The sequence below is a fragment of the Clarias gariepinus genome, chromosome 1 (genome assembly GCF_024256425.1).
Source record: "Clarias gariepinus isolate MV-2021 ecotype Netherlands chromosome 1, CGAR_prim_01v2, whole genome shotgun sequence".
NCBI classification, from domain to species: Eukaryota; Metazoa; Chordata; class Actinopteri; order Siluriformes; family Clariidae; genus Clarias; species Clarias gariepinus.
In genome coordinates, this window is record NC_071100.1 from 39565388 (window position 1) to 39582578 (window position 17191).

Genomic DNA, 17191 nt, shown 5'->3' on the forward strand with positions numbered 1-17191 from the left:
ACTTCAGGTACACCTTTTAGACAGGATGCAAATCTATTTTGGGAACGCCAATTAACTCAATCTGGATGTCTTTGGACTGTGGGAGGAAACTGCAACCCACCAAGCACGGGGAGAACATGCAAACTCCATGCACAAGGACCCAAAATGCGAATCGAATCCTCGACTGTTTCTGTTTCTGTAGACGCCAAATTGTGTATTCGGCAATACTTTCCTGTAAATATTTTGGGTTTATAAGAAGAAGCAAAGGCTGATTTTGCCTTAAAATGAAAGGACATTCAAGGACATGGCTGTGGAAAGACTAACTTTTCTGACAAGAGGAGAAAATTGAGGAGTTTTACAAGATCTGGACCCCCTTTCCACAATTCACGATGCCTTGGTAAACAACTAAGCCATCTCTGTCAAGGGTCTTTTGTTTTTCGCCAAGAGTAGGATGCTGTTGTGAGAGTCGGGGGAGGGTTTTGTCACGTTGTATTGTTGCATTTTGATCATTAACGTCGATGAATATAATTGTGCAAAATATGGCAGGAGGCACTTATTCATGTAAATCGCTTCGTATTACTTTGGACTTTGCAGTGCTCTATAGAGAACAGCCCATAGCGTATGCAGTGGATTAGTGAGTGAGAGAGGGATGTTGGATGCAGTATGCTGGAGCAAACCATGTGATCTAAAGCAATGAATCATTGAGAATGATGTAATATGACCAGCTTGTTCTCTCTCTCTCTCTCTCTTATTACTAGGATGAGGATGAGTCATTCTGGTGGAGCACCAACCAAATCACCGGACATCTTTATCCCCTCATCTGTTCCAGTTAAATTGACAATCACACATTCCTACAGTTATGAAAAGTTTCACCGTGACGCTTCGAGTGTTTCATTTCTCTATTGCACATATTGTTTTTAGCTCTGAAACTCAAAAGGTAAACCGTGTGTGTGTGTGTGTGTGTTATAAAGGATCACTTGTTAAAATTATAACACAAAAAAAAGAGAGATTTTTGTAATAGCGGTCACATGACCCCACACTCACAACTGTCCCCTGGACCTTTAAGCAAGCACCACATGGCATCATATCAATAGGGATCAAAATCTTGAAGGAATGTTTCCAGCACCTTGTTAAATCTATGAGTCCAATCCAACAGTTTGTGAAAACCCGACTAAAGCTTCTCATTTATCTTCTTTGCCACTTATTCTGTATAAGGAGCCTATCCTGGGAGACTTTGGGGACAAGACATGGTACAACCTGGACTACAGGGTGCCTATGGACAATTTGGGAACGCCAATTAACCTAATTTGCATGTCTTTGAACTGTGGGAGAGAAATCATCGAGCACAGGGAGAACATGCAAACTTCAAGCACACAAACCCGGAGGCGGAAACCGAACACGGACCCTGGAGGTGCGAGGCTATATAATATAGGTGTTTTCTATATAATACCATTCTATATATGATTTTACGTAGAAGACAGTAAAGCGTTTCACAGACCAGGTCATATATTGTATAGAGTTTGATCACTTATAACTATGAGACACAAACAGCTCAGTGATGGAGGGTTTACACCGAGTCATTCAGCGTCTTCACCAGTCTTCTATCATCTTTAGAACAAATATGTCTGCTTTATATTGATGCAGAATTTGACTACCGTAGCGAGTGTTGCCACATACTGCTCTTGTAGGGAAAAAGAAGGGGGAAAAAAAACAAATGTAATGATGCCGTAAGTCAGAGAAAAAATGCCTGCTGTGAAAGGGAACGGAGGTGGATGGAGAATTGGCTGTATTTCTCTGCGATCGTTATTCGTGTCAGTTGTTTGAATCGATGACTGCTGCAACAAATCAGAAAGCTCTCCGGCGTATCAGATCTTCATCTTCATAGTTAATGGGCCAGTCGGTCGTTTTAAATCCTATACACGTTTTTTCTAAATTTAGCGAATGGCACACTAGCTGTCCGTTGTGTGTATGTGTGTGTGTGGGCTGAAAAAGTGCTATAAAACTATTCCAGATATAGCGCTGGTGCTATAAAACTATTCCAGATAATCAGGAGCCGGAGACGTTTGTCCTGGATGAGGCTTTATATTAATGCTGGTCAAGTAGCGCATCCAAGAATTTGAAGGCGGAGCTTCTGAAGGGGCGCTGATGGGAGGGTTGTGTTCATTTCTTTCTCTAATATAACTGACTCCTCTTCTAACTAACAACTACACACTAAGACAATAAAGAGGTAGTTAGCAAAGTACCAAACAAACGTGGATCAACGAAACTGGCATTTGTAGATTCTGAGCAGAGACATTGACGGGACTGTTGAACACGGAGCAGAGAGATGGATGATAACAAAAAGATTTCATTATGACGACTTACTCACTCACTCCCTCATTCATTACACCGCTTATCCTGTACAGGATCAGAGGGAAGCCTAAAGCCTCCCACGGGGCAGGGTACACCCTGGATGGGTTGCCATTCTATTGCACGGAGCACACACAAGTACACACACACTCATGACAATTAGCCTACATTGCATGTCTTTGGACTGTCGGAGGAAGCGGGCGTACCCAGAGGAAACCCACCAAGCACCAGGAGAAAATGCAAAGACAGGGTTTGAACCCTCGACCCTAGAGGTGCAAGACGACAGTACTAACCACTACGCCACTGTACCGCCAAAAACCACATCAGCGCTCCCTCTCTATGCTTCACAAGCTAGTCTGTTGCCCCAGCTAAAACAGATTCTTACTGATTAATCAGACTTCCTATTTTCCTAGTACAGTGGAACCTTCCGTATGAATTTTCGCCCTAATAAATGAAATTTTGCAAGAAATTTACCTCAGGAAACAAAGCATTTTTCATATACAAACGAATGACCCGAACCGAACGCAGGGTAAGTAGTAGAAAGCTAAGCGAAGTGAGTTTTAGGAATTTTATGTATTGTTTTGTGGGTTTTTTGCATTTTGTAAAAAAAGAATTTGTGAAAACATAGCATCATGGGTCCCAAGTATGTTAGCAAGGATGGTAGCAAGAAGAAAATGGAAATAAAGAAAACAATCATGGCTAAAAAAGCATCCAGTGGCAAGAGGAAACATAAATTAAGCTTAAGTGAAGTTTAATGCCTATTCATTTTATATTTGAATTCTTTGACATGTCTTTCCTAGATGTTTTGCTTGTTCTTATACCCAAAAATATGATTACTGTGTTAGAAATTGGTAATATTGGTAATATTTTTGGGTGGTTGGAACGGATTATCTGCATGTACATTATTTCCTATGGAAAAATGCGTTTTGCAATACGTAATTTTGCTTCAAGACCTTGCCTCTGGATCGGATTAAGTTTGCTTGCTGAGGTAAAACTGAGTTTTTTTTTTTTTTACTTTTTATTTATTTGCTTGAAAAATTAACAATATTCTAGCTTCATTTTTAGAATTAAATTTCTACATTTTGTAATAACTAAAAGACTCAAAAAATAAAGTTCTCGGATATACGATCCAATCATTAGCTGCGTTCTTATATTTATACAATCTGTTGAAAATGTAATTGTTTCTTAAACAAGCAATCATCATCAATTCATTTTCAGACATCAGTGATGTTCGATTTGATTATATTTTTAACTGTTTTATTTTGATTCTAAATCAAATTTTAAGTAGTTTTAAAAGTGTCATTGCTGTAAATTTCTATTTCTTTTTATGATTATTTTCTTTTCTTTTATGTAAAGCACTTTGATTTACCATTGTCTATGAAATGTGCTATACAAATTAACTTGCCTTGTCTTGCCTTACAATGTCTTGTCCTGCCTTATTAAGGACTAAACTAAACTACAATGATCCTATAGTTAAACTTGTAACTTCTAGAGCCTCCAATAAACCAGAGAGTCAATTATTCTTCAAGAACTACACTGTAATATCAGGAAGGTCAAACTTCAACCTTCAGCGCGCTAGGAATATTTTTACAGTAGTTAGACTGTTGTATGCTCAGGCATAGCCAGCTTTTTTGACACGTGATAAACAGGAAGGAAGAAATCTAATTCAGCCTGACTAATGTTCCTAGAAAAAAAAAAACATCCTCCTATCCTTTCTTTTCTTCTCCTTGCCTCTATTAAAGCGAAGAATGCAGCTGTAACACACCTTCCGTTGAAGGATAAATGCATAATCCAGTATTATCATATTTAAGTCGGAGGGGGAAAAAAGCCACCAAAGGCAGGTCCGAGCATGACGGGGCACACCATCACCCTGCTCAGACAATGTGGGAAAAAAGCCCTCTGCTTTTGTCCTTACAGGTCAGGTGTGTGCTGGCCCATGTGAAAGTAGGTTAATCTCTTCTCCGCCTTGTTCCCGCCACACTTCTGGAATCACTGCTCAGGGGAATAACCTCTTCCTGTTACACAACCTGTCAAGTTATTCTTAGAGCATCACAAATCTCAACCCATCACAGGGAAAGAAAAAAAAACTGACATAACTTCCTATGTGAGCGTTTGTGCTTTTTGTGCCATTCCCAAGTCTAATCTATAATATCTGCAACCATATTGAATAGCCTATGCGAAAATGAATACACTTAATGAAACACATAAATAGATTCAAATGTAAAAAGTAACATTAATACTATAAGAACACGCAGATCAAATGCTGAAACTTGAAAGAGAAAGAGAAAAAAAGGCTGTGTGCTGGTTTTCCCCAGTCTCCCTGCCACTTTCCAATCACATGCTCATGAATAAACATTACATGCAGGCAACTAGGTCATGGAAACCACTGGCCCATCTGTCTTCATTTACGTTCCACTGCATTTGCTGTTATTCACTAATGAACTGAGGACACTCTCATTACAAGCAAACTTGTACACAAGGTTGCGTCCCAAAAATGCATAAATAAATAAATAAATAGTTTTGCTTTTTTTTTAACCTTAGCAATGCCAGGTCAATGGACCCGAACACACCGTCTTGTCTCCAGCACAGCAGGTTTGTCCTCATAATTCAAATTTCCCCAAAACAAATACAATGTACTACAGCTGGGCTTGAACCATACTGCTTTTTAAAAACAAGAAAAACTCTTATTTCCGTGCCAGAGAGTTTTGCTGTTGTCTCGTAAACAATAAAACCTGACTGTTCGAAGAACAGGTGATGTTTCTCAGAATAATTATAGTACAAGGTTAAGGATGCATTTGTTGCCCTGACGGAGTTACTTCTCTTTTCAGGAAACATTCTTAGAAGGACTGTGTCAGAAACATAAAAAGCATTAGACGTTTAAACAGAACAGAATGGTGACCTCGACTTATAGATAAATGGCTAGGTTGGTCTTTGGTTTGTGCTTCTGAGGAAATCTAAAAAAAAAAAGTGCTCTATGCAGAACCTTGATAAAAGGGATTAATGTGATGGGGAAAAAACACCAATGTATCAGCACAGGAGCCCCCTTACAGGATAAGTGGTATATAAGATGAAGATTCTTTTGTGGGGCAATTCATGTATCACTGACCACACTGACTTATATTATTACTATATTTGGGGATGGGTTTCCACCATGTCCAGAGTCTCCTGGGCCCCCAGGGCCCCTTTACAGGGTTAGCGCTATAGAAGTTGAACGAATGAATTTATATATGATTGCCTTTGAGGTGAGGGAAAATTCCACCTGTTAGTCCTCTATAATCCTACAGGTGGTGAGCTCTAAACTATTCACATAAGCGCGAGTGGTAGAAGTAAAGTATTTGAAGAGTTTGTTTAGAGTTGTAACATAATCTGAAAAAAAATAATATCGAATCAAAAAATTTACAGAATTGCAATAAAGTGTCTAAATGGACAGCTGGGTATCGTGATATCGTATCGGGAGCTCCTGGGTGATTCCTGTGCCTACCTGATAAACATACTATTTCCATATCAGACTAACTAAGCTAGAATCTTCAACCGGTTTCTCAACGAATGTTTGGCGCTTGGATACAATTAAACCATCTTTGATGTAACTGTGTATTTAATCCTGATGCACAAGAACAGAAAAAAAGTATGTATTAGCATGATGCTGGAATTATAAAGCAACATGAGTCTGACTAATTTACAGAACCTTAGCTATCATTTCTGACTGATGTTTCCCGCACAACAAACAAACTGACTTCTTAGTTCTTTCTTGCTTTTCCATCCACCAGTGTTTTTGAGCATGCAAAAATACTTGTTCTTTTTTTTTAATCTTATTAAACAGAAATACCCCATTTGACCTCACTGCAGCATCAACTTGTACGCAGAGGAAGGTCCCCCCGGCGGAGCTCGTCATCCGGCTCGTACCTGATTGATCAGGCCAGCAGCACAGCGTGTGGACTTTCCTCAATATGGCGGTGGGAAAATAATGAACCTGTGCAGGCTGTAATCCTGATCTGTTAAACCGTTGTTCCAGCAAAGGAAAGTGTGTGTAATAAGTGTTATCAACAAATAAAGCGCACACCCACATGCATGCATGCATGCATTCACACATCATCCTTTTTTTTCACAGAAGATGAAAATGTGAATGGAGTGTGAATGAGCAGAGAGCAGAGATTGTGTGCTCAGTGTATGAGTAGGGGGGGTCGAGACGGAGCAGCACTTCCTCCTCCACCGTCAAAAATATTACGATATAAGGAACACCTTCACTGAAAACAAACATCACGCACATGATCCCAAATATCAGATGGTGGAGAATAAATTTTGAAGAAGGCCACACTGCTCAGAGTGTGAGAGCCTGAGAGACAGTGAGAATCAGTGTGAGACAGTATGCACACACACCCTGAATATCACTAACACCTAATCACAATGAAACCTCACTACTGTTCAGATAGTTTGTTGTTGTTGTTTATTATATCTATTGTTTACCTATCATGTTTTTCTCACTCACCACTGTTTTATACCGGCTCATGGGGGGGGGGGGGGGGGGCTGGAACCTACCGCAGTAGACTTAGGGCACGAGGCGGGGTACATCCTGGACAGGTTGCCACAGACACACTACAGGCAATTCGGGAACACCAGTTAACCTAATCTGCATGTGTTTGTATGACTGTTGGAGGAAACCGGAGTACCTAGAGGAAACCCCAAGCACGGGGAGAACGTGCAAACTCCATGCACACATGCGGGAATCGAACCTGGAACCTTGAGAAGAAGGTCTTCCATATTAAATATAAAAGAAGAACACAAGGGTGGCAGGAGGTACATAAAAAATCAGATATATGATACTAATGATGTAATCAACCTTCTGGAATTGTTTTGGCAACAATGTAACATTTGTGACAATAGAGCCCCTTTGAAGTGAACTGAACTGAATGTGTGAGTGATAGAGAGATAGAACAAGAGATAGGGATTGGTGGAAGGGGCTTGAGTGAGTATGCTGGACCGCATCAGTGTGTGTGTGTGTGTGTGTGTAAAGCATTAATTCAAATAAACCCTGCGCTTTAGTGGCCTTGACAGCAGTAATGCAGTGAGGCAGAAGAGATGATGAAGATGATGATCGAGAGAGAGAGAGAGAGAGAGAGAGAGAGAGGCCCTTACCTCCTCCAGCACGCTGACGGTGTTCCTGCAGCTCTGCAGCCGCGTGGTGAAGCTCGAGGTGGTCGGGGAGTTGTAATCCTCCGTGGTTTCCGACAGAAACTCGGACACGGAGATCTGGTCCGGCATCCTTGCCAACGCGATCGCCCGGTAAAGATGGAGGAGGAGGAGACAGTTTTATCTCAGAGATGCAGCACCATTTAACACTGACAAAGACAAGCTGCTCAGGCACCGTGGCGTGTCTAATAATAATAATAATAACAACAATAATAAACAAATGATCTCCAAAATCAGGCTCGATCCTCGATCCGCGGATTTTCCACCTCCTTCCCCCTCTCTTTTTTTCCCCTCTGCACTACTCGGATCTGCCCCTGAGCTTAATCAGGAACGACGGGACGCTTCTTCTTCTTTTTCAGGACGAGATTCCAAAAAAAAAAAAAAAAAAAAAAAAAAACAATCAGCTCCCGGCGTCGATACGGTTATTATTATTAATTTGAATTATTATTATGACTATTATTATTAGCAGTATTTTCCGTTCGAATACACGCGGATCAGTGTTGCAGTGCTGCCCCGTGTAGCGGTTTCATTCTGTCTTTCTCTCTCCCTTTCTCTTTTCCTCCCGTTCGCTCTCTGACATGAGCGCATGCACAGAGCTGGAGCCCCGCCCACCACGGAAACAAAACAGCCGTCTGCGCATGCGCGGCGCTGCATTCAGAACGCCACAGCAAAATACAGTCAGTGTACTATTATTTCATCAGCCATAACATTATGACCGGCTGTCTAATAACACTGACTAGGGTTAGGTCCCCCTTTTGCCACCAGCACTGTGTGTCCTCACACCTTTTCTATGGGTACCGTCAGCACTAACTGCACTCGGCTGTAATTTAACTTACTCACACACAAAGCGCTTAATCCTGTTTTGAACCCTAACCCAGGCGGGGTATACCCTGGACAGGGTGGCAATCTATCACAGGGCACACACACACATACTCACACACTACCGGCAATTTGGGAACCCCGATTAGCCTGATCTGCGTGTCTTTGGAGTAAATCGGAGCACCCGGAGGAAACCCACCAAGCACGGGGAGAACATGCAAACTCCATGCACACACAGGCAGGAATCCAACCTGGCCGAGATTTGAACACGGACCCTGGAGGTGCAAAGCGACAGTGCTAACCACTAAGCCACCGTGCTGCTGTAGTTTAACTTATCCTAACTAATGTATTCGCATAACACCTCACATACTTCAGTTTTAATTCTGTTGTAAAGCAACCTTGTAGGCGGCACGGTGGTTTCTTGGTTAGCACTGTCGCCATGCACCTCCAGGGTCCAGGTTCAATTCCCTGAGTTTGCATGTTCAGGAGGCTAGCCAGCGTTTCCAAATTGCCTATAATGTGTGTGTGTGTGTATGTGTGTGTGCCCTGCAATGGACTGGCACCCTGTCCAGAGCGCCCCATCACCTAAGTCTCCTGAGAGAGGCTCCAGGCCCCCTAAAACCCTGTATACAGGATAAAGCGGTATAGACGATATATTTTGTAAGTTTTTCAGCTTAAATTTTTTTTATATGTGTATTAGTTTTCGTTTATTTATATTCTTATTTCTCTATTTAAATATTCCATTTTTTTATTTAATTGTACTCTAGTGCAATTTATTCCTTACAGAGAAATCGTTTCTTCTTTTAGCTCACGGGCAGTTGTAGAAGCATCTGAATCCATAATCTTACTGTGTATGGCTGTGTTTGTGACAAATAAACTTTGAATTTGATCAACCAGCATTAACCTTTTCATCAATTTAATCTACAGTAGCGCTTCTATTGGATCGGACTACACAGGCCAGCCTTCGCTCCCCATATTGAGCCTTGACCACACATGACCCTGGCGCTGGTTCACAGGTTTTTCTTCTTAGGATCACTTTTTGTACGTCCTGACCACTGCAGACTAGGAACATCCCACAAGAGCTGAGTTTTGAAGTCGTCTAATCGCTAAAATTTGGCTCTTGACAAAGTCACTCAAATCCTTATGCTTGCCCATTTTTTCTGCTTCCAACACATGAACGTCAGGAAAAAATGTTCACTTGCTGCCTTATATACCCATCCACGTCCAGCTGCTATTGTAATGAAATAGTGAAAATGAAGCTACTGTGAGAAGAGCTTTAGTGGTCAGAACCTACCAAAAATGTCTAAGGGATGAAAATCGGTGAACCCGCAATAGGATCCAATAGAAGAGCTGCTGTAGCTCATATTGAGGAGAAGGTTAATTCTGGTTGTCTTATCAAGGGGTCAGAACACACAGTGTGCATCACTGTTTTATTGTACATATAACCCCTCTACTGATGAAAAACTAAGTTTTTTAACATGCTTTAATATTGGCTTTATTTTCTGCACAGTTTTAGTAAAGATTGTCTTAGACCATATTCAGCGCACACAAAATACCACCATCTTGAATATAATCCTGTTACACTGTAAGCTAAATATACAGACTTACATATGCTAATTTAAACACGTTAAATATATAACAAAGCATTGTTTTGTTTCTTAATTTTTTAAATGAAGCACATCCCAGTTTAGGTTTCTTTCATGAATCTTGCATGCACAAGGAATCTGCAACAACACATAGTCCATATTTCATGAAGTTCATGCTTAAATCATTCTAAATTCAACAACAAACTAATCTGAATGAGTTTACAAGCTTTGCAATTCTGTTTTCAGAGATATTAAAGATGTATCTAAATATAAATCATATCAAATTTGTTTTCGATCCTATATCTATATGAAACAGAAATTTTGTTTGTGTGGCCGGTGATTGCACAGGTACTTCTGTCACAGGCGTGTCACGGGCGTTCCTCACCTCGTCCCCAGAGGAAACCCACTAAGCACAATGAGAACATGCAAACTCCATGCAGACAGACCTGAGACACTACTCTACCCCTCAACCCAGGAGGTGTGAAGCTGCAGTGCTTACCACTAGACACATTTTTATTTAGAAATGTACATGACCTGCGGCATTGCTTAAAACAGGAAGTATTGGCAAATATTTATCATGCAAATAATTTTAAAATTCATAAAACCATACCATCTTTCAAACCGATGTGTTATATATACTCTAATTTGATTAAACAGTGTTTGTTATGCCACTCTACATGTCTTATTTGCAGAATCTGTAACTGTTGTTTGCATATCTTTTGCATCACACATACAGCCATGCTTCTTCGATCCATATATATTTATACTTGCAAAAGTATTCGTACCCCTTGAAATATTCCACCTTTACAACAACCAATGTAAATGTATTTCATTGAGATTTTATGTGATAGACCGACACAAAGTGACACATAAATCAAACTTTTTTACAAATAAATATCTAGGAGAAAAAGTGTTGCCTGCATTTGTATACAGCTGCAAGTCTTTTGGGGTCTAACTCTACCAGCTTTGCACGTTAAGAGAGTGAAATGTTTGTTCATTCTTCTTTGCAAAATAGCTCAAGCTCAGTCAGATTGGATGGAGAGCGTCTGTGAACAGCAATTTTCAAGTCAAGATTCTCAATTAGCTTTAGGTCTTCATAACATCATGCTAAAAGCTTAGATTTTTTTTTTTTACATTTTGAAGCCAAATTATGTCTGCCGAACATTTCTTTTTGTTTAAAAAATCTGTGTTATAGTTTCACAGCATGCCGCTAAACCAAAATGCCGCACGCAGTTAAAAAAATTAAATTCTTTAATTCAGCTCACAAGATGGTGAAACTTGTGGGGTAGGGATTCTGCCTCATCCCCCCTACTCCCCGAACCTCGCACCCAGCGACTTTTTCCTTTTCCATTACTTACACTCCGTGGCAGGCACGTGACGATAACAAGGTGGAACTTTTCCTCAGAGCTCATGCATTGTTTGGAGAAGTTTGTCACCTTAGGTGGAGGATATGTAGAGAAACACTAAGCTCACGACCAACATATAATTTTTCTTCCACCTCACATTTATGTACCACTTTGTGTTGGACTGTAACATAAATCCCAATCAAATACATTTACATTTGTGGTTGTAACACCATGTACCCATCCTCTGATGGCTACTTCCAGCAGGATAATGCACCATGTCACAAAGCTCAAATCATTTCAAATTGGTTTCTTGAACATGACAATGAGTTCACTGTAGTAAAATGGCCCCCACAGTCACCAGATCTCAACCCAATAGAGCATCTTTGGGATGTGGTGGAACGGGAGCTTCATGCCCTGGATGTGCATCCCACAAATCTCCATCAACTGCAAGATGCTATCCTATCAATATGGGCCAACATTTTTAAAGAATAATTTTAGCACCTTGTTGAATCAATGCCACGTAGAATTAAGGCAGTTCTGAAGGCAAGAGGGGGTCAAACACCGTATTAGTATGGTGTTCCTAATAATCCTTTAGGTGAGTGTATATATATATATATATATATATATATATATATATATATATACCATATGTGTTATTTTATAGTTTTGAAATCCCCAGTATTGTTGTAGAATGTAGAGAATAAATCACTAAACAAAAACAAAGAAATGTGCAAGTGACCCCAAACTTTTGAACGGTAATGTATATATACATGTCCAGGATTCTCTGTAGTCCAAAAAGGGACTGTAGCGGCCAATGGTGACCACTGTATTTATTCCCATTTGTACGAGCGTGGTAGGACCTTCGGTCACGCTTATTCAAACAGTAGGAGCAATTTAGAAACACTCTTATTATTTAATTATATATATCTTATTATATAATTTAGAAACGCCAATTAGCTCACTCTGTATGTCTTTGGACTGTGAGAGGAAACCAGAGAACCTGGAGGAAACCCACCAAGCACGGGAAAAACATGCATACTTCATGCACACAGACCCGAATTGGGGCTCGAACCTGGGACCTAAAGGTGCGAGGCGACAGTGCTAACCACTAAGCCATCTGCCGCCACTATATATATATAAAAATGAATGACTGACATTAATACATACTGTAAATTTATTGTAAATAGACTACTTGTGCACTTCTGGTTAGTTCCTTACTGCATTTCAGGGGTTCTGTACATGTACAATGCAGAATGACAGTGAAGTCACTGAATCTAATCTAATCCAATCTAATCTAGTCTAATCCAATCTAATCTAATCCAATCTAATCTAGTCTAATCCAATCCAATCTAATCTAATCTAATCCAATCTAATTTTATCTAATCTAGTCTAATCCAATCCAATCTAATCTAATCTAATCCAATCTAATTTTATCTAATCTTATCCAATCTAATCTAATCTTATCAATTTTACAGATTGACCATGATATACAAATCGCTTTGATCTTTGATTAAATACACATTTAAATCATCGTTCAAACTTTCCCCCATTCAATGGATGTATGATGATGCATGTATTAATTCATTTATTTTTAGACCAACTCTGATCTGAACACATCTTGAAGTGTAAAGTCTCCAACTCACCGGCTCCACAGAGAGTCTCTGGAGGAGAAGCTGGACAGGCGTGAGGATGAGGCCCTCATGACTGCACTGGTCACCTCAATGATACTAACACAGCCTGGGATCGGACAGAAAGGATCGGATTATTCGAGCCGAACAGTGTGTTGAAGCTTAAAAAAAAAAAGAGAGAGAGAGAGAGAGAGACAAAGGTTCTCGAGAAAACTTCTCCAGCCCGCATTAACGTGTAACTACGTGCTTACAGGACAGGAGAGTGTATAAGGACCAGACATTATTAAACCTCACACACACACACACACACACACAGTGAGTTTGATCAGTGTAAAAGAGTTAGATTTTTCCCTTCCCGAGTAAACCACGCCTCGCGGGCTGTAAACTCACCGCCGCGGTTCGCCCCCCTGCGTGGAGCTTCAGGACTAAACGTGCATCAACGTGACGAGTATCGCAGCCCCGCTCGCACATACTCACTTCATTCTGCAGCACTTCGCCTTTTCACAGCGAGCAGATTCTAAATCCAACACACAGGTCGCGCTTTGGATCCCGACACACACACACACACACACACACAGAGAGAGAGAGAGAGAGAGAATGTCGGAATGCGCGCAGTGATCTCCGGCGGGTCTGGAGCTGGTGGTGAGGAGGAGGAGGAGGAAGAGGAGGAGAGCCGCCCGGGACAGGAAGCCAGGAGGAGAAGTCCGGCCATGTGGGTCTGAGCTGTGCTCGGGAAATGACCTGGGCTGGGGGACAACATGTCACACACTATAGGACACTACAGTATACCAGCACTATAGTCTGTTCTGCAGAGAATAAAATCAGGACTGAAATAAAAAGAGAATTAAATAGCATTGACTCCAGAGGAGGCTGGAAATGTTCCCTCATTACTACTGAGCTGTGAACCCTAATGCTCCAAGTAATCAAACATGGTGTAGTGGTTAGCACTGTCGCCGCGCACCTCCAGGGTCCAGGTTCGATTCCCGTCTCTGTGTGCATGGAGTTTGCATGTTCTCCCCGTGCTTGGTGGGTTTCCTCCCCCAGTCCAAAGACATGCAGGTTAGGCTAATCGAAAAGGCGTGTCGAATTGCCCGTAGTGTGTGTGCCCTGCGATGGATTGTGCCCTAAGTCTCCTGGGATAGGCTCCCAGTCCCTGTGACCCTGAATACAGGATAAAGCTGTAAACAGCCCCTATTATGCCTTTTAGTCTTCTGATTTCTTAACAAAGATATGCACTGTAGGCTTATTGGTGTTTGTACATAATGTATGACTGGGAGTGTGTATGGGTTTAAATGGTATCCCTGTGCTTTTTGGAATTCTTCAGTGTATAGACATGCACTGTAGGCTGTTGGTGTTTTTTTTAAATATGATCTTTCATGCAGTGTGTCATGTAGCTGTATGTGAACATAAACTATCTGCACTGTCTCAAGTTTTTGTCTTTTGAAAAAAAGAGTCGGCTCACATTAGCCTAAACGAGTCCATAGCAAATCGAATTTTCCTCTGTCACGGATCCACGTCACTCCGTAACATATTTGCATAATGTCCGCCCACGTACTACGTCGCAAACAACTTGCCCGCCATCTTACGATTAACGTTACCACACTCTTGGTAATGTGACCGAGGATTCATGCCGTGTTCGCTTAAACACTTTGTAATATAAAAAGCAATAAAAATGAGAGCACACGAAATCCTTTTTAACTGTTTATTCTCCACCATTGACCAAAACTGAACTCTTAAAGTGTGCATGCCTATCCACGGCAAGCCCAGAGGGGAGAAATGCATCAAAAATGCACACACACAAAGTGCGCATGCTCCCTGCCCTTACCGTGTAGTTCAAATTGATAGAACTTCAACTTTTTGGTATTGATCAGTTTGTAGAAATGACATTTTTTAAGTTAGCTCAACAAATTTGATATTTTTATTATCTGTAAGTACTTCAATAACAGGAACTTAAAATCTTTCAGACTAGCGATTTTGTGTCTGACCGTCATCAGGGTAATAGGGCACTGGTGGCTTAGTGGTAGGTGTTTCGCCAGCCATGCCAAAGGCCCGGGTTCGATTCCCAACAATTGAATGATGTGCCTGTCTCAAGCCCAGATAAAATGGGAGGGTTGTGTCAGGAAGGGCATCTGGCGTAAAACCTGTGCGGACTGGATTGTCTGCTGTAGAGACCCATTGCCCGGAGCAGCTGAAAGACCAACAGCAATTTATTTGATTTGCAACAACTGAAAAAAAATTATGTTTTTATTGCTATTAAATAGTATGAGTTTGGCTACTCAATAATGCAAGTAAAACTCAAAAACTCATAGTTCCGTTTACTTATTCGGGTTTACAGTGTGGGTTTGTGCTTCAAATCCCACCTCTTGTCTCAGTGTGTGTGTGTGTGTGTGTGGGTTGCATGGTATCCAAGCGTTTTTTGGGTTTCTTCCCACAGTCTATAGACATGCACTGTAGGCTGATTGGTGTTTACACATAGTGTATGACTGGGAGTGTGTGCATGTGTGTGAGTTGCATGGTATCCCTGCACTTTTTGGGTTTGCACTGGGTTCTCTGGTGTCTTCCCAAAGATATGCACTGTAGGCTGATTGGTGTTTGTACATAATGTATGACTGGGAGTGTGTGTGTGGGTGTGTATGGGTTTAAATGGTATCCCTGTGCTTTTTGGATTTCTTCTGGTTTTCGACGGTCTATAGACATGCACTGTAGGTTGTTGGTGTTTGCACATAGTGTATGACTTGGAGTGTGTGTGTGCGCAATGGTATCCCTGTGCTTTTCTGAGTTTCCTCTGGGTAATCAGGTTTCTTCACACCGTTTATTGACGTACACAGTGTATGTTATAGTTATAGACATACACATTGTGTGTGTGTGTGTGTGTGTGTGTGTGTGTGTGTGTGTGTGAATTACATGATATCCCTGTGCTTTTTGGGTTACCTCCAAGTACTCTGGTTTCTTCCAACAGTTTATAGATGTGTCTATCTTGGGTGTCCTCCTTCTACCCCAAGTTTCTTAGGACAGGCTCCAATACCAACAAAATGAAAACTGAGCTACAGATTTTACCAGGAGATGGATTGTGACGTCAAGAGGAACTGGTTTACACTTAACTCATTTAGCGGCATAGTGGGGGGGGGGGGTAACTCCGTGGATTCCCATCTCCAGAGACGCGGTTCGATTCCTGCTTTGCGTCTGTGTGCATGGAGTTTGCATGTTCTCTCTGTGCTTGAGAGACAATTGAATCAGTTCGTTTCCGTGCAACAGTAGTGTAAAAGCAGCCTGAATTAGGACATGCAGTCCTTTGCAGGAAAATTGGTTAAGACGATTACAGTAGTTTAGTGCCTTGTTAGTTATATAACTTTTTCACAAGAAAAGGTAGAACATTAATAAGGGGCTCGACTGAACAAGACCCTAATCCCTCAGCATCTTAGGAGTAAGCTTGAACTGTAACTTGTCTCAGCTGTCCATCACTTTGCATAAAAATGTACATTCTAAATAAGGATAACTTAATGCTTTTATCCAAAGAAAAAACAAGTTAGGTCTGTGAAAGTCCTAGGATTGCAGTCACTAACATGTCCCCACTGCCCCTTGCTTATAACAACATGACTCAGACTCAGAAATCAGCCTTTTTTTGGTGATCTCTGATGTCCTTTCAAAACATACTCACTCTCAGGGTCAGGGGAAATCTGTAGCCTATGCCAGGAGACTCGTCACACAAGAAGGGGTACATCCTGGGGAAAAAAAATGGAGAGAACATGCACACAGACGAGCTGGAAATCGAACCCCTGACCCTGGAGGTGCAAGGCTTTGAAACATACTCTAAACCCACCTAAACCTTTATACCTCTGAATATTTAATGGCATAGTATAGCTTTTCACCCCTTCCTCAGGAGCCACCTGTTTTGTTGCCAGTGGATCCACAACGTATGCTGTTAATCCACACTGGGCAGGAGACACCAGTTTATCGCAGGAAAATATAAACCCACCCACATACACACACTCACTCACTCACTCACTAACACCCAGGCCAGTGTGGTGTAGCCAGCTGACCTACAGGTACCGTTATGTTTTTTGGAGTTGGGAGGAAACCAGAGAACCTGGAGGAAACCATGCGAAGCTCTGGTTTGAACTGGAGACCCTAGCTATTGCTGTGGATCTGTGGCAGTGCTGGGAGGTAAATAACAGTAAATACAGTATGAAAACTGTCTAATACAAAGTACCGTATGGTGCATTATAACTTATAACAGGCATGTGCAGGTTTTGTTGAATGAACACGAGATGTACACACCATTCATGACAACACAAAG

At 41.3% G+C, this 17191-nt stretch overlaps 1 protein-coding gene across 1 annotated transcript in view; it reads right to left on the minus strand.

Annotated features, from left to right (window-relative positions):
• The window catches only part of asap1a (ArfGAP with SH3 domain, ankyrin repeat and PH domain 1a), an 82464-nt gene extending 69110 nt beyond the window's left edge, over nt 1–13354 (minus strand). Inside the window, exons 1-3 of the mRNA XM_053492668.1 lie at nt 13285–13354; nt 12910–13003; nt 7462–7588 (exon numbers count right to left, since the gene is read on the minus strand). Coding sequence (XP_053348643.1) covers nt 7462–7588; nt 12910–12968 — 186 coding nt within the window. The 5' untranslated portion in view covers nt 12969–13003; nt 13285–13354. The remainder of the gene's footprint in view (nt 1–7461; nt 7589–12909; nt 13004–13284) is intronic.
• Between the last annotated feature and the right edge of the window lie 3837 nt (nt 13355–17191).